Source organism: Panicum virgatum, chromosome 2N (genome assembly GCF_016808335.1).
Source record: "Panicum virgatum strain AP13 chromosome 2N, P.virgatum_v5, whole genome shotgun sequence".
Lineage (NCBI taxonomy): Eukaryota > Viridiplantae > Streptophyta > Magnoliopsida > Poales > Poaceae > Panicum > Panicum virgatum.
The window spans coordinates 53019859-53043331 of record NC_053146.1 but is presented as its reverse complement, the minus strand read 5'-3'; the positions used below and the strand labels follow the sequence as shown (position 1 = coordinate 53043331).

Genomic DNA, 23473 nt, shown 5'->3' with positions numbered 1-23473 from the left:
CTAGTTCTAGGTTTTCTTGAAGAGTATGAAGAGAGCGAGGGAAAAATACAGTGAGGAAGGAGCGGGGTGGGAGTTGGGAAGGAGAGGGAGTCGAGTGAGCAGGTTCACCAGGTCTAGCTAAACAAAAACGAAGCAAAAGACAAACACAAAACATGCCCTCATGTAGGCTTGCATGACAATTGCAATATATTCAAGCTTACTTGTATGAGGTTACATTTGTTGCCGAAAGTGTTATTTGGAAAAATAACAATGATAAATTCTGCCAAGCAAAATCCAGTACATGTGTTGCTGTCAGATCAACATGAAGGTAGTCATACACACCCTCTGTCCGCCCTGGTTGGCTTTGCATCATGCAGATCCAGTGAAACCATCTTTAACTCAAGGCACCTAAATCATGTTTACCTCACAGAGTCCAGTTCAACGAGGATAACAAGCTGTGAGCCCATGTAATGTTAGGAGATCTGAGAAGAAAGGGTGGTCTTGTACCAAGACCAATAATTTACCCGGAGGGGATCACATTTCTGCAGGGCACAGCAAACTGCTGTCGCAAGATCAGCATCTGCCATTTCCGGGTTGGAGTTCCTTATTGGTTCAACAGTGGCTTTAAGTTCATCTGAAGGCTGCAAACCTGAGCGAAGAAGATCAAGCAACAAGCTCAAAGCAAATACACAACTCCAATCATTCTTCAAGACCTTGAGACAAACATCAGAGATGCGCTCGTCGGCTACTAGCAAGTTATTCTCGCCCTTGTATAGACCCTTGAGGTACCTCCAAGGGCTTTCATTCTGAGGATTTGCTAGAATAGCTTCAATTGTGTAATCTAATTCTGAATCACGCATCGCCATAAGGCCACCAAGAAGCGGTGATCTTGTTATTACAAGATATCTCTGTTGCAAAACAAATTCAACATATATCAGTGCAAGTTAAATGGCTGATCTCAATTACTCAGTAGATAAAAAGGCACCCAGGAGGCATGGCAAGCAGACATGAAAGAATGTAACAGGCAATAGAAAGTCAAGAATAGTCATACAATCGATTTGTATTCCATGGCAGTATGCTGCTGTCCACTTTATCCAGCTTTGACCACTAATTAGATGAAGTTGCCTACCTATGCAGGCGATATGAACATGGTACCATAATTATGAAAACACTCCCAACACTCTAGTTTTATAATACTTTTCTTATATACAGTCATTACAAATAACAATGAAAAGGTTTACGTGCAATCATGTGAATTTTTATAGTGTCATACATTTATAAATAGATAGAGGAAGTAAATCAAGAAAAAGTGCACAGTTCTCAAGACTCATAGAATGAAATGATCTATGAAGCTCAAATGATGAAGATATTCTGAGGGTGAAATTGCATACAAAAATAGAAAATTTTTAAGAGACAAAGCACAGAGCATAACCTGATTCCAAGCTGAATTATTGAAGATATCTTCCTCAAGTAGCTGATTGCAGTACTGCAATTCACTCTCCCACCCACCCAGTGCTTGAAGAACCCACTGCAACAGTTGTAATAAAGAAATACTGCTAGTAGAACAGAGCTTTTACTAATACTCATAGCTCAGTTTAATACAGTACCAAAACGTGGAAGACTTATTATACAGTAAAATGGGATGTGCATACCTGCCTATGAGACCAAGCATGGTAATTTTTGGCATCAAGAGCAAGTATCTTCATTGTGAATTCATGCTCTTTATTCGCAACATCAGGTCCTAATTTCTCAGCAAGCCATCTCTTATGATGCCTGAAGATAATAAATGGACCCTGAAGGGTTAGTCATGATTTTCACAGCAATGAAAGATAGATAAAGTTAAAATTATGGAAGTCAAGGAATTGCCAATTGTTTACATAAAACCTCCACAACCACCAATGAGGAGATTAGTTTCCATGAAATACTAAATGTGCTATAAGTTTTCATAGTGGAACTCACCAGATTTGGTAATTTTTTGGATTACATTCAGCAATTTTTTCGACAAAATTCATCTCTCGCAGTAAATCATAGTCTAGTGCCTCCAGGATAAGGCGCCTGAAATGCCAGACCTACCAAGTAATCAATTAATTCAGTAAAGTCAGAAAGGTAACTACCGAAAGGGTTGATTGATATCAAAATGAAATACATGACATTAACTTAAAAAACCCGGTAGTACTAGCTGTTACCTTACGGAGAGGATGAAGAGAGAAAATGAACAAGAGAGAGAGACAGTAGTCTTGTTGTGTGTATATAAGCATAGTGGGCCTCTTGGGCCTTAACACCCCCCTTCAAACTCAAGGCGGAGGTGGAGGATCGGAAGCATTGAGTTTGAGCAAATGAAGTCGATGTTGCTCTCGAGTTTGTGCTTTAGTGAAAAAATCTGCTACTTGCAGCTCTGATGGCACATACTGAAGAGCAATTGTCTGTTGATGACAATGAGAGCGAGTAAAAGATGCATCAACACCAATATGCTTTGTGAGTTCATGCTTTACCGGATCATTAGCAATCTGTATGGCTCCAGTATTATCACAAAGGAGAGGTGTGGGGGTATCACAAGAAATACCAAAATCAGCTAACCAGCGAAGCCATACAATCTCTGAAGTCGTAGTGGCAAGTGGTCGAAATTCTGCCTCTGTACTTGATCGAGATACAGCTGACTGCTTCTTGGACTTCCAAACAAGAGGAGAAGAACCAAGAAGGATACAATAACCAGTGACTGAACAACGGTCTGTGGGACCACTCGCCCAAGTGGAGTCCGAGTAAGCATGAAGACGGAGTGGACTATCATAAGCATAAAGCAAACACTGAGATGATGTCCCCCTTAAGTAACGTAGCACACGAAGCAAGTGTCCAAAGTGAACCAAAGTAGGAGCACTCACAAACTGACTCAAGATATGCACAGCATGAGCAATGTCAGGTCGAGTAACAGTTAGATAAACAAGACTCCCAACAATATGCCTATATCGAGAGGGATCCTCCAAGGGGGCACCATCAGTAGGACAAAGCTGCAAGTGAAGATCCATAGGTGTTGCAGCAATCCGACTATCGGTAATGCCAGAGCGAGCAAGAAGATCTTGTATATATTTGGACTGAGAAAGATAATAGCCCTTGGCAGAACGCAAAATCTCAATCCCTAAGAAATAACTGAGAGGACCTAAATCAGACATCTGAAATTGCTCCCCAAGTTGCTTCTTCACATGAGAAATGTGTTCCATATCATCTCCCGTAATCAACATATCATCAACATATAGAAGAAGTGCGTCCATGCGGAGAACAATGAATAAATAAGGCTGGATCATGCTCACTTGGTGAAAAGCCTGCAACCCGTATCACAGAAACAAAGCGCTCAAACCAAGCACGAGGAGCCTGTTTGAGACCATATAATGCACGACGAAAAAGACAAACATATCCTGAAGGTGCATGAACACCTGGTGGGGGTTGCATATACACTTCCTCATGTAAATCACCATGGAGAAAAGCATTCTTAACATCCATCTGAGAGATAATCCAAGAACAAGAAGCAGCCACTGCAATTAGAGTGCGAACAGTGGTCATGTGAGCAACTGGAGCAAATGTCTCATCATAATCAACACCTTGAGTTTGCTGAAAACCCCTGGCAACCAAGCGAGCTTTATATCTCCCAATAAAACCATCTGATTTGGTTTTAATTTTGAATACCCATTTGCATGTGATAGGTACTGCATGAGATGGCAATGGAACAAGATCCCAAGTACATGTGCGCTCAAGTGCAGCAAGTTCCTCAGTCATAGCAGCTTGCCACTCTGGAATATTGGCAGCTTCATGGTAACTGGATGGCTCACCAATAACAGCACCAACACGTGGGAACCCCAACTTGTCATGTGGCTCAATTGTGGTACGATCACGTAGATTGTAGTGCTGACCAACCTGTGGCTCATCAGAAGCATCATATGACTCAGAAAGAGTATTAGAATCATTAAAAATATCGGGAGTGACCGAGGAAGGAGGAGTAGATGGAGGTTCGGTGGGTGCTTTGGGACGACGGGTGTAAACTTTGGTGATAGGTGGTTTAGAGGGTGGAGGAGGTGGCGGTGGGGCGATGGAGGCTCAACAGGAATAGGTGTGATGGAAGGAGCCGGATCGGGAATAAGGGTATCAGGTGGCGGCGGCGGTGGTGGTGGTGTGGCCGTATCACTTGATGAAATAGGAGGAAGAAAGAGAAACGATGTGGACTCTGTGGGAGAATTTGAGGGCTGAGTAGAAGGGTTATAAAAGAATGGACGATTCTCAACAAATGTCACATCACGAGAGATACGCATGCGATGTGAGGAAGGATCACAACAACGGTAAGCCTTATGCTCAGGACTGTAACATAGAAAAACACATTCAACAGACTGTGCAGTCAACTTAGTTCTCTCACGAGGTGCAAGCAAGACATAGCATGTGCACCCAAAAACTCGAAGGTGATCATAGTTAGGAGGTATCCCAAAAAGAATCTCACCAGGACATTTTCCAGCAAGTTTAGAAGAAGGTTGTCGATTGATTAGATATATAGCTGTAGAAACGGCTTCTCCCAAAAAATGAGAGGGCACAAAAGATGCAATGAGAAGTGTCCGAGCAGTCTCAATGAGATGACGATGTTTGCGTTCAGCGACACCATTCTAAGCATGAGCACCTGAACATGAGAGCTGAGGAAGAGTGCCCTCAGAGGTGAGAAACTAACGAAAAGCTAAAGATAAATATTCTCCTCCAGAATTAGAACGAAAGATTTTAATAGCAGTAGAAAATTGGGTGTGGACCATGCGAGCAAAAGATTGATAAATCGAACACAACTGGGAGCGATGCTTCATGAAATAGATCCAAGTATATCGAGAATAGTCATCAATAAAAATGACATAGTAACTATGACCACCCTTGGATGCAAAAGGCGAAGGGCCCCAAACATCCGAGTGAATAAGATCAAAAGGTCTAGTAGAATGAGAAGTACTACTAGAATATGGGAGTTGTACCTGTTTGCCAAATTTACAACCCTTACAGTGGAAGCTAGAGTCAATAGGAATGTGTCCGAGACGTCCCTCATGAATCAAGGTGGACAATCGAGACCCACAAAGATGGCCAAGACGATGATGCCACTTCGCAAAAGATGAAGCCGATGATGACGCTGCTGATGATACACGAGCAGTGGAAGAAGGAAGACGTAGGGTATTCATAACATAGAGATTAGAAGAATCTGTACGGCGATGACCAGTCCCAATCACTTTCCCATTTCGACAGTCCTGAATGAAGCAAGATGACTCATCAAATCCAACAAAGCAGTTCATATCAGCTATCTGACCCACTGATAGAAAATTCATAGATAATTGAGGTACACACGAGACATCAGGTATATAAAAATGAGAAGAGTGAAGGGATCCTTGATGAGTAATGTGACAAGATGTAGCATCAGCCGTGTGGATAGAAGTACCATCAGTGATAGGCTTACAGGCAACCAACTTAGACTTGTCAGACGTCACATGAAAAGAAGCCCCTGAATCTAAAACCTAATACGGAGTAGTGACATGTGAGGCAGCAGCAATAGACACAGATCCACTAGTACAGATCTCGCCATCAAGCTCAATATCACTGGCTATAGCATTGGATTGCATCATATTGAAGAATGCTAATACTTGTACTCAAAACAGAGAACACTGGTTATATGAAGAACCTGTGCTGCACAACTGTCCAGCCACAACTGACCTCTGGAGCAGCAGAGAAGCAGAATACCAATAGCAACCAATCAGAGGAGTAGAACAGCAACGGAGTGATGTAATAGCGCTGCTCCAATCTTGAGCAGCAGGACAGGCAGCAGGACAGCAGCACGTCCAGCACGAGGACGACTAGAAGAACTGAGGTAGGCGCTGCCCCTCCTTTCCTTTCTGCAGACCACGAGCAGAGCAGAGGCGCACAACACCAGCACCAGCAGAAGAGAGCAGAGGCTGAGCAGCACCAGCAGAGCAGCAGCACAGAACCAGCACGGGCTGCTCCCTCTGGCTACTGAAACAGAGGACGGGGCGGAGGCCTGCAACGGGCGCACGGGCAGCTGCAGACGAGGCAGGGGCGGCGACGGCCGCGGACAGGCGGAGACGCACGCGGACAGAGGCGCGCAGAGAGGAGGAGCTGTAGCGGCTGTGGCCCGTCGTAGGAGGCGGCGGACGGCGGCCAGGCGGCGCAGACGGCGCGGACGGGCGCGGACGCGACTGGCAGCGCGAGGGCGCGAGGATGAAAACGGCCGGCGGAGGAGGCGGGGACGAGCAGCGACGGGGATGAGATAGGGCGGCGACGGGCCACCCCCGCACGCGAGCCACGACGGGCGGCTGCAAAACGGGCAGATGGCGGCCCGCAGCTCGCGGATCCGCGACGGCGGACGGCCGCCGGAACAGTGGATCTCGGGTGGGATGAGGTATCCCTAACCCAACCTGCTCTGATACCATGTTACCTTATGGAGAGGATGAAGAGAGAAAATGAACAAGAGAGAGAGACAGTAGTCTTGTTGTGTGTATATAAGCATAGTGGGCCTCTTGGGCCTTAACACTAGCAATAGCACAAACTTCAACTCACAGATAGTACAACAACACCTACGTTGCACCAATTCCGACAGCGTATCGGATACGTGTTCGATACGAGGATTCACCATTTTGCTAAAATGATGACACGACGACACGACAATATACATTTTATTAAGGAATATAATCACCACAAAACAAATTGTTCAAGTAGCAAACATATAGCAATAAAAAAGACAATGGGAAAAAAGAGAAAGTGAGAAGGGAATGGATTGGCCCAGCCATACATAGGCCAGCCCAATTCTCTACCCCCTTTCCACTGAGCCCACCGGGTAGTCATTTACTACATCCAGGACTTTCTACTGCCACCGCACCTCCCTTATCTCTCAAGTCTGAGCCAATTGGAGATGCATCGGTGCCATGTCCGTGAAGTATCGGTGACTAAACATATTTATTTTTTCAATCTAATATGCCGATACTCTATCGATACGTATCGGCGCCATATCGACAGCGTGTTGGTGTTGGACACGGTGTCGGACACCGACATGCCAGTTAGCTGCTGTGTCCGTGCTACATTGCAGAACACCATTGCTGTTCAAGAAATGTAGCATAATGCATTAAGAAACATAGCACAGGGAGAAAATTATGGCCAGGCAGCATGTTGTGGCCTCCTACAAATAACATGGATGAAGAAAAACATGATGAATGAATGATAGGCAGTGTCAATATCAGAATACAAACTATCTAAAGCTGCAAACCAATACCTGTTCGGCCACTTTACATGGAAAATTCCAACTTACTAAAACTGGCTCCACCTCACTGCTTGTTTCTACTTTCTGCAGCATTGCTGTATAATCATAATTCATAACTAGACAATGAAATAGCCTCCATTGTAGATAGGGAAGCTCAGACCACAGCGCTACGCGGTTTTAAGACGAAATTAAATGGTTCAACCACTACAGGAAACTTTAATTTTCCAATAACCCCATGAAAATAAAGCAGGAACAAAAAACAGGAGAGAGAAAAAGCTGTATTCTCACGGTATAGTTGCCCGGGTTGAGCTCGATGGCCTCGGCAGTGAGGCGGAGGGCACGGAGACTGCGCTCTCCCGCGAAGTAGAGGGCGCGGAAGTAGTCCATGACCTCGCGGAAGTCGTCGCGGTAGGCGATGGGGACCACGGGGCTGGGGCCATCGTCCTGCGGCACGGGTACCACGTCGGCCATCTCCGGCCAACTGCCAGGGCCGGACTTAGCGTGCTCCATCGGCACCCGCACCTTGGGTCAGGTGGATCGAACTCGCGCGCTGGAGGAGAAGATGAACCTGCTCGAGCAAGGAAGGATGGATTGGAAACGCACAACGAAGCACGCGAATCAATCCGTCAATCGGAACAGGTTAGGGCTCCCTACCAACAGAAGAGATCGATCCCAATTCGGCAATTTTCCGGATGGATCTCCACTTCAGCCCGATAACGGCCGGTAGCGGGGTCGGGGAGGACACCGCCGCCGTTGGCCGCTGATGAGCCGACTTAAAAGGCGGCTTGCCACCTGCCTCTGGGCTAGGACCCGAGGCGGGGGACGGCGAGCAGGCGAGAGCAGCGGCGGCCGTGAGCGTGAGGGAGAGGGGCGTCCGCTATGCTCTGCGCCTCTGCTCCAGCGCTGGGGTCGGCGGGACCCACACGTCAGTGAACAGAACATGATGTCCTGCTAAAGCTTTTGAGACTTTGATTCTAAAAAATTCTCAAAAAAAAAAGCTTTTGAGACTTTGGTAGTGTTTTGTTTGCAGACATAGAAATCGTGTGCAGATTTTTCTTCAAATTACTATTAAGAACAAAATTTGTTGAGTTTTATGAAAATATATTCTAATTGAAAATAGTGACCTGAATTATACTGTAGAATAATTCTTTTGAAAAAAGTACATTGAAAATGGTGTCACTGTTGAAAACAAGTAATTAATAGCAAACGGGGTAGTTCAGAGAACAGTCGTATTCTGTTGCACTCCATATACTTCTGAGATTCATATCATATCTGATTGCAATCGGCATTTAAGTAAATCACAATGGACTATCACAAATACCATTTGAGTCAGCTATAGCGGCATTTGGCGATTCAAGCGCCATACAGTATACACTCAAACAGAATCAACAGCACACTCCAGAAACAAAATGAAAAAGAAGGGGAAGGAGATCCAGAAAATTGTAAGAAACTGATCCGGAACTGCTAATATTTACAGAACTGGTGTTTCATTAGCCTCTGCGGTTTGAGCAGCCACTTTGAACTTTTCTCTCTTCTGAGAAATGCTGCGTTGAGCATTTGATCTATTTGAAGAAGAATTCCCAGATCTCCCTCTCAGGGGGCTCAGATACAAGGTGCGCACCGAACGTGCCTTCTTCATCCACCAATGCTCGCAGCTGCCGCACCGCACTGCTTGAACCAATGTAGTTCTTCCTGGCAGCAAGATAAAGCACTCCAAATGGTGGCCTCAGGCACTGCGAGAACAAGAGTAGGATGTGGCATTGTAAGTAAAACTTGTGTTTCGGGCTATATAGGAAATCTTCATAATGCATCCAGCATAAAGTACAAGGAGAAGTACAGGATGCAAGGTATCCCAAAGAGTTGCATTACAGCTGACTCAGGTCCCAAGTCTAAAGTCTAGCATGATGACAAGATAGCCTCCTATAGTTTTGAACAACAATGCAGATAAATATGAGCAGAAGAGGCACATCCCATTTGTCTGTGCTACAGATTTTGAAGTTTTTCATTTGTTAAATTGTTATGCCTTTTGATTAAAATTCTTATTGCAATGCTGCAATGCAACGACAGTGTATACTAAAAATCAAGGCCCTTTCAGTAGAAGGCATTTTCTCTCAGGCAATATGAGATGCCACTTCCTGCCTGGGTGCCTAGGAACATTCTTAGTGCCAGATATGGTGCCAAAAAACTTGCACGGACAACAATATTAGAAATTCATGAGCTAACCTTTTTTATGAGCGAATAGAGGTTTTGAAGAGAGCTTGCAGAGTAAGGGATGTCATTGACTAACACTATGTCATATCCACCGTCACCTGTGCTGGTCTCATTTCCCCTCTCCCATGCACGACTGCTTGATAGTTTTCTTGATCTTCTCGACGATGTATCATGGCAAATATTATTCCCATCCTGACTGTTGTATTCATCCAAAACGTCATCTTCACAAAACCCTAGCCCTATACCTGAGGATGCATCCACATCCTCCTCCTGAATTATTGACAGAACTGTGTGAAGCTCCTCCCACTCCCCAGCATAGAAATGAATATCTTGAGGTACTTGTTGCCTCGATGGAGTAAGGGGGCTTCCTTGATGGTGATTCTGCTTCTCTTGAGCCTGTTCAAGGTTAGCTAGTACATTCGGTATTGTTTTGCACCTCACTGTTTCAGCACTAGGATCCTGAAAATGGACTGTTGAAGCTCCCTAAGAATGTTTAAAAGGAATATGTCAGTTAGCATACCATGATAGATAGATAAGTAAACAGATGTTATTAGTACAGTAGCCAAACACAGAACACTACAGGCAATTTGCTGATTGAAAGACAGCTCTCAAATCGAAACTGACATATCATGTAATAGAAAGTGAGAAAAAGAAATATGGATAAACGTGTACCTTCAGGCAAGCAAATATGCCAGGAAGCCCGTATCCACAACCAAGCTGCATAAGGAAAAAAAACAATTGGAAGAAGTTTAAGGCAATACTGCATCCTTGGAAGAAACAAATGGATGAAGCCCAAGTCATTTTAAAGCTGCATTGCATGTCAGTGAGGAGCATATTTTACACGTACAACCATAGCTGTATGCCCAAGAGACTTAAGATAGCAATGATGTTGTCTATGGAAGATAAAAGAGGTAAATACAATACCAGTCAAATAGATACCAAAAAAATGCTTATGGCACCATTCTTTCTTCATTGGACAAATTCACACCCACTTTTTGTTACTAACTTTTTATGTATTGCAATGCTTGAACTGTTGCATAAATGGATCAATATTACCAAGAAGGATGATATTTTAACAGATGCATGAGTTTTCTAGATGTAGTTTCACCAAATATTGAATGTAAACATCAATTTAAGCAAGGAAAGTTTTATAACGAATAGATGAACACAAAATGCTAGCAAAGAAAAGTATAGATTTACTTTAAGTCATTCAAGATCTGACATTCTGATGTGAAAAAAAAAATGAACATATGAAACAGCAATAGAGTTTTACCTCTAAAACCCGTTTGCTTTTGAATGTCAATAGGCCATCACATATCTCATCTTTAAGCACATTTACTAGATCAATGGAATTCTCCCAGCATTTCAAAGGTCCTAGTGTAGAGAATAATTACTTGCAGCTGTTAGCTGTAGCATGCAGTAAGCAAATTCATAGAACTTGTGAGGGTGCTACATTACCTTCACCTTTTGATGTTACAATATCTGATTTAGATAGTCCAACAATATCAAGGACACTGATCTTTCCCTGAACCAGTTAAACACAACCAAACTAGTGAAGCAGTGAAGACTAAGACATGGAGTAGTTTTAGCATACAGAGTGGAAAGAATTTATATTGTGTCTGTAGTTAGCCTGTGAGCAGCTCCCATAAAACAATCAGCATAAATAACAGCAATTATACTCCTTCCCCCTGATAAACTATAAGCAGGAATTCATTTAAACTAGTAAGTTGGAATACATAAAGCAACCTGGGGAAAAACAAGCACCTTGAATATATTCATTCCGTGCAATTCAATATTTTCACCGGCATACTTGTATGGATGCACATTCTACAGACCAATGTAATGAAAGTCAGATTAGTCAACGCTCGATAGATACAAATGATCCTTATTTTCATCCAGACATCTTCTCAACGTGCAGGAAAGAAAAAACAGACGGCACTGTAGTTTTCCATGGACAGGCAAGAGGGGAAAGGGGTGCACCTTTGATGGGACGATCTCAACTGCTGGGGAGGGTAGGTGCGGCTCCCTCTCTGGCACAATGTTGACACAGTGGGCTGCAGTCCTATCGTGCGACAGCAAGCCAGCCGGGCACTGCGAGAGCAGCGACGGTGACCGCATTGCGATGCTCCTGACTGACTGAAATAGGTGATCAGAAATCACAAATCAGGGTGGAGCGAGTTGCAATAACATGTACATCAGGTTCAAATAGTTTCTCGTTTCCGTGCCATTCCGCATTTGCAGTCAGGATTCATAACTGATATCACGTTTCCCCATCACCAGCTACGATCTTAAGATCATATCTACAAATCTTAGCTGCTGCGTCCAACATCAGCGCAGCAGTGCCCAATATAGAGGGAGTAAATCAGAAATGCTTTCTCCCCCAAGTATCAAGAGAGATTACTCAACGAGTATATACAGAAACTCTAAAGACAGCAAAGCTCTGACGATGCAGAAGCAGCCCAGAATAAACCGACAAGGAAGCCTTTACTCACTTGGAACTGTTGAAGGCAAGATCTGACCACCAGATACCGCAGGAAAAGATCACGAAATTGCACACGGAAGCCTGAAGCCAAGTTCTTTGAGATTACCCAGTGGGAAGAGGAACAGAGGCGACGAGCAAGTAACCGAAAGAAGGATGGGGCACGAAAAAGTCGGAGCGTTTGGGGGGACGAACGGCGAAGAGTGAGGAGTGTGAACTGCTGCCGCCGAGTGGAATGCAAATGCAAGGCCCGATTTGACTCTACTAGCCTGGTGCGCTGGAAGAAGTGCCATCAACTTTAAGAAAATTACGAGAGTGCCACCGCTTGTTTGATTTTTTTTTTTTTGAGAAAACCCGGGTTGTTTCATATATTTTCCTGGTAGTTTACATCCCAGATCTTACAAAGACTTCCTTGAAAGAAATAAAAATTATATCCCGGTCCTTGCAAGAACTGACTGGTCATGGTCGTCGTCGGTGATCGAAGCAACCTTCCGAAGCTTAAAGCCGATCCCCATTCCGACGGAACATAGTTTTTTATTGGCACCAAAAGTAGCATGTCGACTACATTGACATACCATAACGCTGTTGAACGCCCTGACCTCTGAAGATGGTCACCAGCCATCACCTCGCCAGAAGGACAGAGACCCGACGCCACAAGATCCGCCAAGACCCCTATTAGACCGAACGAAGGCACTCCCAGGAGGAAAAGCAAACCACCAAGAAAGGTGGGACAGAAGAACCAACCCGATATCGCAAAGAGTTAGTAGACAAACCTCCCTAGGCCTCCGCCAGAACTACCAGCACCGACAATGACGAAGACGGGCAGGGACAGACAAAGAAGCCGACAAGATAAAAAAAAAACTCACTAGAGATCCAGATCTGCCGAGCTCTTCCTTTATTCTCCATGCAGCATCGCCAGAGGAAGGAGCTACAGACGACCCTAGCATCCTCCGACGGCACCCAAGAGCATCAAAAGCAGCAGCAGCCAACCAGCAGGTGCCACCGGACCCTAACCCTACTGTACAGCGAGCTATATACAAGGAACTCAAATCCGCCGCCGATTCAGCCAGTCACCCTCCACCTCCAACGCCGGCGAGGGCGCTAGAGGCTAGGACGATGGCGAATCGACGGAGGAAACGCCGAATCGCCCTCCGGTCGCCGCTCTCTACTGTTGAGCTCTAGAGAGGTCGAGAGTGAGCGAGTACTGGCCCGCGATGGTTAGTCAGGTTAACCAAACACAACCTGAGATGAGATGAACAGGCCGCCGGCGTCCGGCCCGGCTCAGCTCGGCCCACTTGCAATCGTGAGCGAGCGGGTGTGGAGTGACGATGCCGAGGCCGTCGGGCAGCCAGACAACCGCCACCGCATTCCCCGAGCGCGCCGGAATTAGGCCGAGGAGGAGAGGGTAAGGGAAGGTCTTGAGGCACCAGGGCGCGAGCGGCGGAGATAGCGAGCACCCGGCGTCCGGGGTGCCATGGGTGGTTGCTACTCCGCCATTGCGGCCACCAAGCTGAAGATGCTTCGCCGCGGAGGGCGTGGCGGCGCCGCCATCATCCCCGTCACCAGCCGCGACGGCCCGTGCTGCTCCCCGGACAGCGATGCCAAGGAGAGGAAGAAGAAGGGCGGGAAGGGCAGGAAGCACGCCCCCATCCTGGGCGACGCCGGCGCCGTCGACCCGGACTTCGTGCGGCGGTACCGGCTCGGCGCGGAGCTGGGCTGCGGCGAGTTCGGCGTCACGCGGCGGTGCGAGGACGCCGCCACGGGGGAGGCGCTGGCGTGCAAGACGATCCGGCGGAAGCGCCTGCTGCTGCGCCGCGCCGGGCCCGACGCGGACGACGTGCGGCGGGAGGTGGAGATCACGCGCCGCATGTCGGAGCTCGGCGAGGGCCGGGTGGTGCGGCTGCTCGAAGCGTGCGAGGACGACGACGGCGTGCACCTCGTCATGGAGCCCTGCGAGGGCGGCGAGCTCTTCGACCGCATCTTCGAGCGGGAGCACTACTCCGAGCGCGCCGCCGCCAAGCTCGCCCGCACCATCGTCGAGGTCGTGCAGGTAGTCGCCTGTCCGGCCGTGATCCATCATACCGCTAGGATCATCCAACGCTATTCCTGCCTCGTCAATCATCATCACCATCAATTTTCATCATGATATACGAATCCGATGCTGCAGCTGTGCCACGACAACGGAGTGATGCACAGGGACCTGAAGCCGGAGAACTTCCTGTTCGTGAACAAGTCGGAGGACTCGCCTCTCAAGGCTATCGACTTTGGCCTCTCCGTGTTCTTCAAGCCTGGTACGAGTGCCTGCCACATTGCAAGCTCGTCGTTCATGGCGCCATACATGTCAGCTGAGATCAATGACCATGCGAGGCTCTGCCCGTGCAGGTGATCGGTTCACCGAAGTGGTTGGCAGCGGGTGTTACATGCTCCAGAGGTTCTCAAGAGAAACTATGGGCCAGAGATAGATGTGTGGAGCGCTGGCGTCATCCTGCACATCCTTCTCTGCGGCTTCCCCCCGTTATGGGGATGTGACTGCATTCGTGGACATCGCAGCATTGGGGTCCTTCATCTGTCACCAGGGCTGACGTGCTGTTCCTTTCATCATTACAGATTCCGACGAGAAAATTGCGCAGTCAATACTCAGGGGAGGAATTAACTTACAGAGGGATCCATGGCCCAAGGTCTCCCAGAATGCAAAGGATCTTGTCAGGAGGATGCTTGATCCGGATCCTCGCACACGGTTGACGGCAAAGCAAGTCCTTGGTAAGTAACCTGAGCTCAGTTTTAAGTTTCAAAAACCTGAATGGAAAGAGCAGACGGCATTCCATTCATGGAAAGGCATACTAAGAGTTTGGTAACTTCTGGTTTATTATTGGCATTATTGGAAAGCGCGGCCCAACAATGCTGCATACTGAACTGTGACTCAAGTTTCCCTCCTAAAAACACAGAGCATCCTTGGCTCAAAAATGCTGATAAGGCTTCAAATGTGTCACTCGGGGAGGTTGTTCGGTCCAGTCTGAAGCAGTTCTCGTCCATGAACAAGTTCAAGAAGAAGGCACTTGGAGTAAGTTGCAGATAACTAGCTGTTTGTACCCTTATTTCCTTCAAGTGCGACACACTAAATGTGAAGCGATTTCTAATTATGAATGGAGGTTGTCGCCATGAATCTACCAGTGGAAGAGATTGACAAATACACTCAGATGTTCAATACGATGGACAAGGACAATGACGGTAATTTGTCACTTGAGGAGCTGAAGGAGGGCTTCCGGATAAACGGTCAACCTGTTCCAGAGGAAGAAATAAAAATGCTGTTAGAAGCGGTGAGTGCTAGCATCATCATTCGTTATTCTTAGACAATGTAGGATTAGGATGACAGGGGTACTAACAACTGAATGACAATGAATCAAGTGGAAATGGTATAAATTCATCATCATTGCAACCAACTATTCCCCCCTGACCACGAATCTAAAAGTGTGATTTGCATATGAAATCAATACTCGTACTATAAAGGCGCACAAATCAATTAGCGCTGCAATGTTCTAACATAACTTTCTTCCTTTTTCAGGGTGACAGATGGAAATGGCACATTGGATTGTGAGGAATTTGTAACAGTCTTACTTCACATTAAAAAGATGAGTAATGATGAGTACCTACCTAAAGCTTTCAAGTTCTTCGACAAAGATGGGAATGGTTTTATTGAAATCGAGGAGTTGATGGAGGCTCTAGGTGATGGCGAACTAAAGCCTAATGGGAAAGTGATTAATGATATTATTTCTGAGGTTGACAAGGATAAGGTCAGTAAACTAAGTAATCAAAACTTTTAGTGACTTCAACATTGACACACACCGCAATTGCAACAAATGGAGTAAAGAAGTGACTCGCCGGTTACAAAATTCTAAAGCTTTCACTAGTTGTTCGGATCCTGGAATTGTATGGAACCTGTGTCCTTTGAGCCTTTCCAATGATCTGAAGGTAGTTTCAGATTGGCTAAACCTGACATCTAATAGGTCAGAAAAAAATAATTCTTGACAGTTCACTGAAAAAGCAGATCAACAAGCTACCATCTTTCTTCTTCTTTTTTGCCTCCAGTACAAACTTATTTTTTGACAAAATAAGATAATTAAATTTAAATCTGGTGAGAGTCAGCATAAATCCAACAGAATTCCCATAGATAACTAAAATCTATGGCGCAGACAACCTTTCCAAGAAGCAACAGTAACTGGTTGCTGGTTTCCATCTACGCTTATTTTCCTCATCCTTCACAACCATGCTTATTTATGATAGCTGACATTTTATGAATATATTCAACAGGATGGTCGTATCAGCTATCCGGAGTTCGAATTGATGATGAAAGGTGGATCAGATTCGAGGAATGGCTCTAGGCGGTACTCAAGAGCAAATTTCGATAGCCTCAGTCATAGGCTGTGCAAAGATACTTTATGAAACAAGGAAGTAGGTTCCAAGCAGCACTGATTGACTGACTGTACCACGCCCTCAACTAAAGAGCAAGCATCAGAAGACAATGCAAAAGCAGGATTAGTGGATTTGACAGTTAAAAGATACCCCATATCCTAGTTGCATGCTTGACAAACTTCATCAAGCAGCAAATCCTCTGGCATTGTCCTTTGTTCTGGAAGCAGAATGTACAATTCCTAGGATACATATTTATGACTTAGATATAGACAGATGTAAGGGAAGCCCCAGCATCCATAGTCCATACAATCAACTTCAACTAACTAAATTTTGACGTTTTGCTACCATGTCAACTTAAATAATAAAAAGAATCTGTCCAATTGAATGTAGAATTAAAATAGAAACACCACTTCAACAGATCAAAAGAGCTTCGAGTTGCTAAGAGGAAGAACGATAGTTTCATTTCATTAGTATTTGTACACTAGAATGATGGGCTTCACAGCACCTTGAACTGTGATGAATTAATCTGAAACGAATTAGAGTAAACAACATGACTTGGAATTTAAGTATAAATTGCTTTGATCTGCAAATCAATAGCTATGCATTGAAAAAACAATGCGTGCAACTAAAAGAACTACATAGGATAAAGAAAGTCGTCTTGAAAATTAGCTGTCAAGGTATAAAAATCAGTCCTAGTTTTTAACTATATTGGAGACAACAGAAGTCTGAATCACAAAAACATGAATATTTTTTAGAATATAATTGTGCCCAAAATATTTACCAAAATTACCTGAAAATCTGTGTTTGATGGAGAAAGGTGAGCAGTCCACTTTTCCAGGATTCCCAAGAATCATATCAGTGACCATTTCAGCAGTGCCGAGTGCCTAAAGAAAATTGGCAGAACGACATTAACTCTTCTAGCTTCTTATAAGTTAAATGTATAAAAAGTTAGAAAGCAGAGCAGCTCCATCCCTGTTGACATGCAACGGATTCATCTATCCCAGTTGGAAATGAGGAATATGCTAGTCCTCATGTATTCAACAACCATGGGTCAGCTCTAAGAAGTAACAAGACATGATGGGTCTAGCACTACTAAATGTATTCTATGCATAAATATGGACATGCTGGTACTCATTTTTTTTAAAAAAAAGGACATGCTGGTATGTGGTGGTTAGGATGCAGCTACTTGTTCTGTAACTACTGTTATCCAAGAGTGCGAGGGGTATGATATGCAACCTATGTATGCTCAAAGAACTGGATCAAGGAGCTCTCCACCCTTTTGGCCCAAGGATAAAAAAAACGTTTCTAGTCCCTTTCCATTCCCAACATCGTATCTATTTGAATGATAGAACCACTGGTAACTTTCATATTTCACTGCCCAACGAAATAGAAGAAGAAAAAATATTCCAACTCAAAAACACTAGTAACTAGAGCACGATGATACAGTGAACAGTGAATCACCATAGTAAGCCCATTTCCTTCATGTCCTGTTGCAATCAAAACATTTGGCAGATCAGGAATAAAGCCAATAACTGGCTTTCCATCAGGCACTGAAATAGGAAAGGCATTTGTTTCAGTTAGAACCAGATGAAGGGCAGAAAGCTAATAAAATTGCAAAGACCAGACTACGGTTTTTTCCCTTATTAACAAAGCTTACTGTATGGGCGATGCCCGATTCTGATCTGTGTATTGTGATCAATATCAAGAGGAACATTCTTCATTGCAGGAAAGAACTCTCCTGCACGTTCCCATATACACTTAACAACTGATTTATCAACCTCCCTTGAAAACCCTTTGAACTCCCGACTGCTTCCTGTAACAAACAGCTGCAATATGTTCAATTATTTTCTGTAGATGGTCACTTAAAAAGGAACTCCTGTTTCTGGAACACAAAAGAGAATTAAAATAAAAGTGTTTTTTTGCTCTTAAGAAGAAACTGGAACTTGGAGCAAAGGGAGAGGACTGTGCTTCGTAAATTACCTAGAACCAAATTTCCCTTTGCATCTACGGTTGCAGTCATTGATATAGATAAAGCACCATGCTCATCTTCACTAGACTCTGAAGCCATGTGTGTGTGATTTGACTTAGCAACCTGATGGTCAACATATCCTACCTCCATTAGGGCATGATTTAGCTTAACCTTGTCAAAATTCTCCACCACAAGAAGATGGCCCTAAAATGGAAACATGTGAGATTATTTCTTCGCTGTTGTTTTAAAGTCGAATGGAATGCATGTAGCATTGTCTCAGAGTCAAAAAGAAATATTCCCAAATTTATATATAGTATTACTGGTTGTGCTGCATCTCATGTAAACTTACAAAACAAGTCTGACATGAAAACATAAAGTCTATTTCCTCTTTACTATTTTCCATATTAGGCAAACATATGATCACAAATAATATGTGAATGGCTGAGAGGACAGTACCAAATATTTTCAGATCAAATATCAATCCAAGAAATTTCAGATATACCTGTTAGAGTATATTAGGCAACTCCGGATATGGTTAGTTAGAATTGATTGTAATCCCAGGATAACATTCGTGTTGCTACCGCTACGACTGCGGGGGGATGTTAGAGTATATTAGGCAACTCCGGATATGGTTAGTTAGAATTGATTGTAATCCCACGATAACCTTCTTTATCTCTAAGTGAGGCTACTTACTCTCCAAGCCATGTACTCCTATATATTCGCCCTAGAGGCTCAATGCAATACATCGACCACATTATACGCATCCTACCTTCCTACATGGTATCACGAGTTAGGGTTTCGACCTAGGCTCCTACTTCCGCTGCCGTCGCGCCGCCCCCGGGGAGATCGATCTCCGCCGGGGGCTGCGCCCTCATAGGATCAGCGCGCGGATCCCTCTGATCCGCCGCGCCGTCGCGTTGTCAAGCAGCAGAAGGACCTACCTTCCGTGGTGATGCGATCTCGTCGGCCCCCTCGTCGCCCCTTCCGAGCCGACTCTCCCCGTGCGCGCGGCCCCGTGCTGGCCCTCTCTCCTACGCCGTCCTGCCCTGTGCACGACCGCACGGCTGAGGAGGAGGCACGAGGTGCGCCAGGCCGCTGCGCCATCAGAGCCGCGAGATCGGGCTAGGTTACCGCGCCGCCGGTCGATTCCGGTGCCACCCATCGAGATCCGCCGCCGGGACGAGCTGCAGCGGGGCCACCCCGCTCTTCCCCGGTCTCCACGCTCCTCCACCACGACGCTCCTCCGCCGTCGCCGGTGGGCCGCGCCATCGTGGGGGCGCCGCCCCATCTCGCTTCCCCCTGCTGCTCGCCACCGGTCACTCCCGATCTGCCAGAGCACCGACGCTCCCCCTCACCGCCGGCGCCCTGCAACTAAGTCCTTCCGACCTGAGCGGGGGCCCTGCATCCTCGAGGGCGGGCGGGTGCCCGGCCATGGAGTCCGGGAGGGACAACCTCTCCTCTCACCTTTTGATTTTTCCTTCTGTCCTTGACCGGGGGAAGGAGATAAGGGAGGGGGGAGGGAGCAGTCTAGGGGCACCCGAGATTGTACCCCATGGTTCGTCTGCTGCTGCTGTTTTTCCTTTTCCGATCTAAGATCGGTTTGCGTCGCCCTGCCGTTCGTCGCCGTTCATCGTCGACACTCCCGAAGGACGAGGTTGTTACTGCGCCCTCCAGACTGTAGCGACGACGTTCGTGATCAAGCCACCCTACCGGTGTCGTCGCCTTTTCAGGCGTTGGCACCACTCGCCGCCGGTCTTCGTCAAGTAGGCGCTCGATCCGCCTCCGCGTCTCCAGCCGTTCTCACGCGGACATCGTCGCCGATGTTCCTGAAGGAAGACGTCGTCGCCACCCCTGATCTGAGCGCGACACTTGCTGCAACCTGCGCCGTCGCCACCCCTGTCCTGAGCGTGACCCAAGTCGCAAACCGCGCCGTCTACCATCGTCATCCGCCGCACCGTCCTGCTGCTGTCTTCGGCCAAAAGATGCTGAGTTTGTGTACTCGAGCACCTCGACGACGCTTCGACCCGCGCCCCTTCCACGGCTTCGACCACGTCCACCTCGACTTTGGCTACTATGGCACTAAAGGGCTATCATCTGCATGAGTCTCCAGTCAAAGCTTTCGCATCGGCGTTCCGACTGCAGGTGGGATACGTCTCCATTGTTTCTCCAGTCTGACCGTTCGTGTTGCTACCGCTACGACTGCAGGGGGATGTTAGAGTATATTAGGCAACTCTAGATATGATTAGTTAGAATTGATTGTAATCCCAGGATAATGTTCGTGTTGCTACCGCTACGACTGCGGGGGGATGTTAAAGTATATTAGGCAACTTCGGATATGGTTAGTTAGAATTGATTGTAATCCCAGGATAACCTTCCTTATCTCTAGGAGAGGCTACTTGCCCTCCAAGCCATGTACTCCTATATATTCGCCCTAAAGGCTCAATGCAATACATCGACCACATTATACGCATCCTACCTTCCTACAATACCTTTCGGGGCTTGACAGGAATATCCAATGTCAAAGCTGGTTCGAGAAAACTATGTAATAAGGATCGAGTCCAGGCACCAGAAGCAATTACAATAGCTTTTCTGCCATACAATATGTTTCTGGAAGTTTGGACAGCTTCAACTGTTCCAGTAACCTCCGATCTGCACAGAATAAATCTTGCTGTCATTTATCAGTGATGATGCAGAGAAAGGGAAATAACTTTGGCATTAATAAAAAGGGCATCTGAGTTCCTAACATATAGATAGCACAAATTCGATGGCTGAAAGTATTCTTCTATTAATGAGTGAATATTTTCTGAAGAGAAGAAACCTGAATACCTTATTAATGACATGGCAGGATCATTATAGATCTCCATATACCTTCCTTCTGAGGAATATGAGTTATTGGTCTTACATAAGAAAATGTTAACCAAGAAATACCAGTGAGACAATGTAATAGCACGTATGTCAGAACAAAATCAGCAATAGTCTGGAGAAGAAAAGAAACCTTTTCGATCAAAGAGACAGCCTGGAACGCATCAATCTGGCAGTCTTGAGGCAAGAACATAGCACCACCATCTTTCTCAACACTGAGTGCTGGTTCTAATGCATGTAGTGAAGAGGCAGACAAGAATTCCGCATGTATGCCTGCCTCGGACAGAACCTTGGTCCTTTCCTCCAATGTGGCCAGTTCTTCCGAAGTTCTGCCAACTAGCAAGCTTCCTTAACAAAAGCAATAGCAGCATTTTACTTTCTATTCAAAATCGTGATTGAGACTTGTGAAATGGAACAAAATAATATGGCATAGAGCATATAACATCCATGATAGGACATCTATTAAATGATATCAGTAAATTTAAATACCGTCTCTGTTTTCGAAAGGTGAACCCTTCTGCATACGTGGAGCTGATCACCAGTCCACCACTGCCTCGCCTAGCACCTAGGCGTTTTTCCCACTTGGAGCATTTTAAGGCTTGATTTATATATGCAAGTGGGAGAAGTAAATATGGAAGATAATGAATCATGGTCACAGAACTTATAGATGGCTTATATTGTTAAATTCTTTGTTTCAAAAAGTCAAATTCCTCTATTGTGAGATTAGTCTAGCCATCAAGAAAAAATAGAATAGTCTCGGAACACCTAGGCACACCTGGGTGCTGCTATGTGGAACCCCTAGCATCTAGCGTTTATTGAAACGTTGAGTACGGTATGGATGAACTTAGAAATCAGACCGTCAGCATAGCAAGTTTCGAATCGAACAGACTAGCAGGAGTGCCATCAAAATCCACTAGAGTTCAAGAGATGGCAATAATCCTTCACTTGTAGTACATTTCATAACAAAATATAGTAATATACAGATATCATGACGATTCTTCTACTTAGATTTGTTTGCTACTTGGCAATTTATCAAAGACTAATCAATCACCATAACAGGAAAACGTAAACAGCGAAACAGCAGCAGTATGATTCTACCTGTCCTCATCCAGCCCAGCTTCTCCCGCGCACCGCCGCCGCCCTGGCCGTCAACCTCGGCCGCGAGCTCCTCCCACAGCTGCTTGCTCCGCGCCGCTAGCTCCCACATGTCACTGCCGGGCATCCGGTGCGACATCCATATGTATCCCTGCCCTGCGCAGGACGAATACGAACCACACCCAAAGCCCCACACCCAAGAGTACTACATCAAAGTCCACGAACACCGACTTGCCAACTTATGCGCGAAGGGAGGCGTACCTGCGCCAGTGGCGCCGGAGCAGGGGACGGCGGCGTCAGCGACGGCGACGGAGAGCGGAGTGTGGAGGAGGAGGTGGCGCGCGATCGTGAGTCCGACGATTCCGGCCCCCACGACCACCACATCGTGGTTGGAGGTGTCGGCGGACGTGGCCCCGGGGGCCTGGATCTGGGATTGAGGGCGGAGCGCGCGGAGCCGGCGCTCGCGCCCGCGCCATGGGCTGCAGACGCAGAGGCGTTGGGGGAAGTGCGAGGACGGCGAAGCGGGGGAGGAGGAGGAGGAGAAGCGCGTGGGGCTAGGGTTCCGAGCGGAAGTGAACGCGATGGCAGCATCCATTGACAGCGGAGGCCGGAGTGACGCGGCGGCTGGCCAGGTGATCTGGTGGTGCTTGCGAGGAGCCGATGAGCTCGACGAGACAGAGGTTGGTGGGCGGCCGAGGGAGTGACGAGTCAACGGCCTCGCAATTTACAAGCAGACGCCTACGTGGCTTTGCTCCGGGACCACATAGCCGTGTGACCCACACTTGCACTGGGCCACGGCCCATGGCCCGTTCGGCCACTCACGCCTCTTTCGCTAGGCCCGTGGCGAACAAGGCCGGACAACTATCGCTAACCTTCAGGGGAAGGAAAAAAAAACGGACTAAATAAGACAACGAACCCAACTCGAAAGTTTGACCGCAAAAAAAAATCGGACAAAGAGCCTCAGAACAGTACATAGGCAGCTATGGGATCAAAATTTTACATCATGAAACATCACTCTAACAGATTGTTTGGTTCCTAGGGCTAAACTTTAGACTACACATCGAAAAAAGTCTTAATATTTAGAAATATTAGATGAAGTCTAATTATAAACTAATTGTTGAACCATGTGGTTAAACGGCGAGACAATCTAATGAGGTATATTAATTCATAATTAATGAATGGTCACTGTAGCATC

General features: G+C 46.2%; 3 protein-coding genes and 1 pseudogene across 7 annotated transcripts; 1 reads left to right on the top strand and 3 right to left on the bottom strand.

The window, feature by feature from the left end:
• Positions 1–142: 142 nt before the first annotated feature.
• Positions 143–8173, bottom strand: LOC120661224 (protein farnesyltransferase/geranylgeranyltransferase type-1 subunit alpha-like). Of its 2 annotated transcripts, XM_039939978.1 has the most exons (6): positions 7907–8173; positions 7541–7820; positions 1939–2048; positions 1632–1752; positions 1412–1507; positions 143–887 (listed from the first exon to the last, which is right to left on the bottom strand). In XM_039939978.1, exons 2-6 carry the CDS (start codon positions 7760–7762, stop codon positions 453–455), a joined length of 984 nt encoding a protein of 327 aa, XP_039795912.1. In that variant the 5' UTR covers positions 7763–7820; positions 7907–8173; the 3' UTR covers positions 143–452. The 2 variants fall into 2 exon arrangements, with proteins under 2 accessions (XP_039795912.1, XP_039795913.1); XM_039939979.1 differs by lacking the exons at positions 7541–7820; positions 7907–8173 and adding an exon at positions 2166–2521.
• A 339-nt stretch (positions 8174–8512) lies between these two features.
• On the bottom strand, positions 8513–12174 carry LOC120661223 (histidine protein methyltransferase 1 homolog). Its single transcript, XM_039939977.1, has 8 exons — positions 11956–12174; positions 11444–11599; positions 11228–11290; positions 10922–10988; positions 10737–10837; positions 10136–10180; positions 9476–9946; positions 8513–8985 (listed from the first exon to the last, which is right to left on the bottom strand). The coding sequence occupies exons 2-8, from the start codon at positions 11579–11581 to the stop codon at positions 8815–8817; spliced, it is 1056 nt and encodes a 351-aa protein (XP_039795911.1). The 5' UTR covers positions 11582–11599; positions 11956–12174; the 3' UTR covers positions 8513–8814.
• A 200-nt stretch (positions 12175–12374) lies between these two features.
• Positions 12375–16686, top strand: LOC120661225 (annotated as a pseudogene).
• On the bottom strand, positions 14744–22993 carry LOC120661221 (glycine oxidase-like). Of its 4 annotated transcripts, none has more exons than XR_005669826.1 (11): positions 22540–22993; positions 22282–22434; positions 21673–21781; positions 21317–21527; positions 21148–21218; positions 20811–20970; positions 18333–18525; positions 18010–18178; positions 17814–17902; positions 17143–17236; positions 14744–15221 (listed from the first exon to the last, which is right to left on the bottom strand). XR_005669826.1 is itself a non-coding variant. In XM_039939975.1 (11 exons), exons 1-11 carry the CDS (start codon positions 22871–22873, stop codon positions 15217–15219), a joined length of 1575 nt encoding a protein of 524 aa, XP_039795909.1. In that variant the 5' UTR covers positions 22874–22987; the 3' UTR covers positions 14744–15216. The 4 variants fall into 4 exon arrangements, 2 of the variants coding, with proteins under 2 accessions (XP_039795909.1, XP_039795910.1); XM_039939975.1 differs by having other exon boundaries at positions 18010–18165; positions 22540–22987; XM_039939976.1 differs by lacking the exon at positions 21673–21781 and having other exon boundaries at positions 18010–18165; positions 21317–21531; positions 22540–22987.
• Positions 22994–23473: the final 480 nt, after the last annotated feature.

What these genes read in the sequence shown, in the direction of transcription:
- LOC120661224 (XM_039939978.1), bottom strand. Translation starts at nt 7,762, where the DNA reads ATGGAGCACGCTAAGTCCGGCCCTGGCAGTTGGCCGGAGATGGCCGAC. An exon ending in TCAACCCGGGCAACTATACC is followed by an intron (nt 2,049 to 7,540) that starts GTGAGAATACAG and finishes ATTACTTGGTAG; the next exon opens with GTCTGGCATTTCAGGCGCCT. An exon ending in ATAATTCAGCTTGGAATCAG is followed by an intron (nt 888 to 1,411) that starts GTTATGCTCTGT and finishes GTTTTGCAACAG; the next exon opens with AGATATCTTGTAATAACAAG.
- LOC120661223 (XM_039939977.1), bottom strand. Translation starts at nt 11,581, where the DNA reads ATGCGGTCACCGTCGCTGCTCTCGCAGTGCCCGGCTGGCTTGCTGTCG. An exon ending in TTGAGATCGTCCCATCAAAG is followed by an intron (nt 11,291 to 11,443) that starts GTGCACCCCTTT and finishes ATTGGTCTGTAG; the next exon opens with AATGTGCATCCATACAAGTA. An exon ending in TCTATTCGCTCATAAAAAAG is followed by an intron (nt 8,986 to 9,475) that starts GTTAGCTCATGA and finishes TTGTTCTCGCAG; the next exon opens with TGCCTGAGGCCACCATTTGG.
- LOC120661221 (XM_039939975.1), bottom strand. Translation starts at nt 22,873, where the DNA reads ATGGATGCTGCCATCGCGTTCACTTCCGCTCGGAACCCTAGCCCCACG. An exon ending in CTGTCTCTTTGATCGAAAAG is followed by an intron (nt 21,219 to 21,316) that starts GTTTCTTTTCTT and finishes TTCTTATGTAAG; the next exon opens with ACCAATAACTCATATTCCTC. An exon ending in TTCCTGTCAAGCCCCGAAAG is followed by an intron (nt 18,526 to 20,810) that starts GTATTGTAGGAA and finishes TTTCCATTTTAG; the next exon opens with GGCCATCTTCTTGTGGTGGA.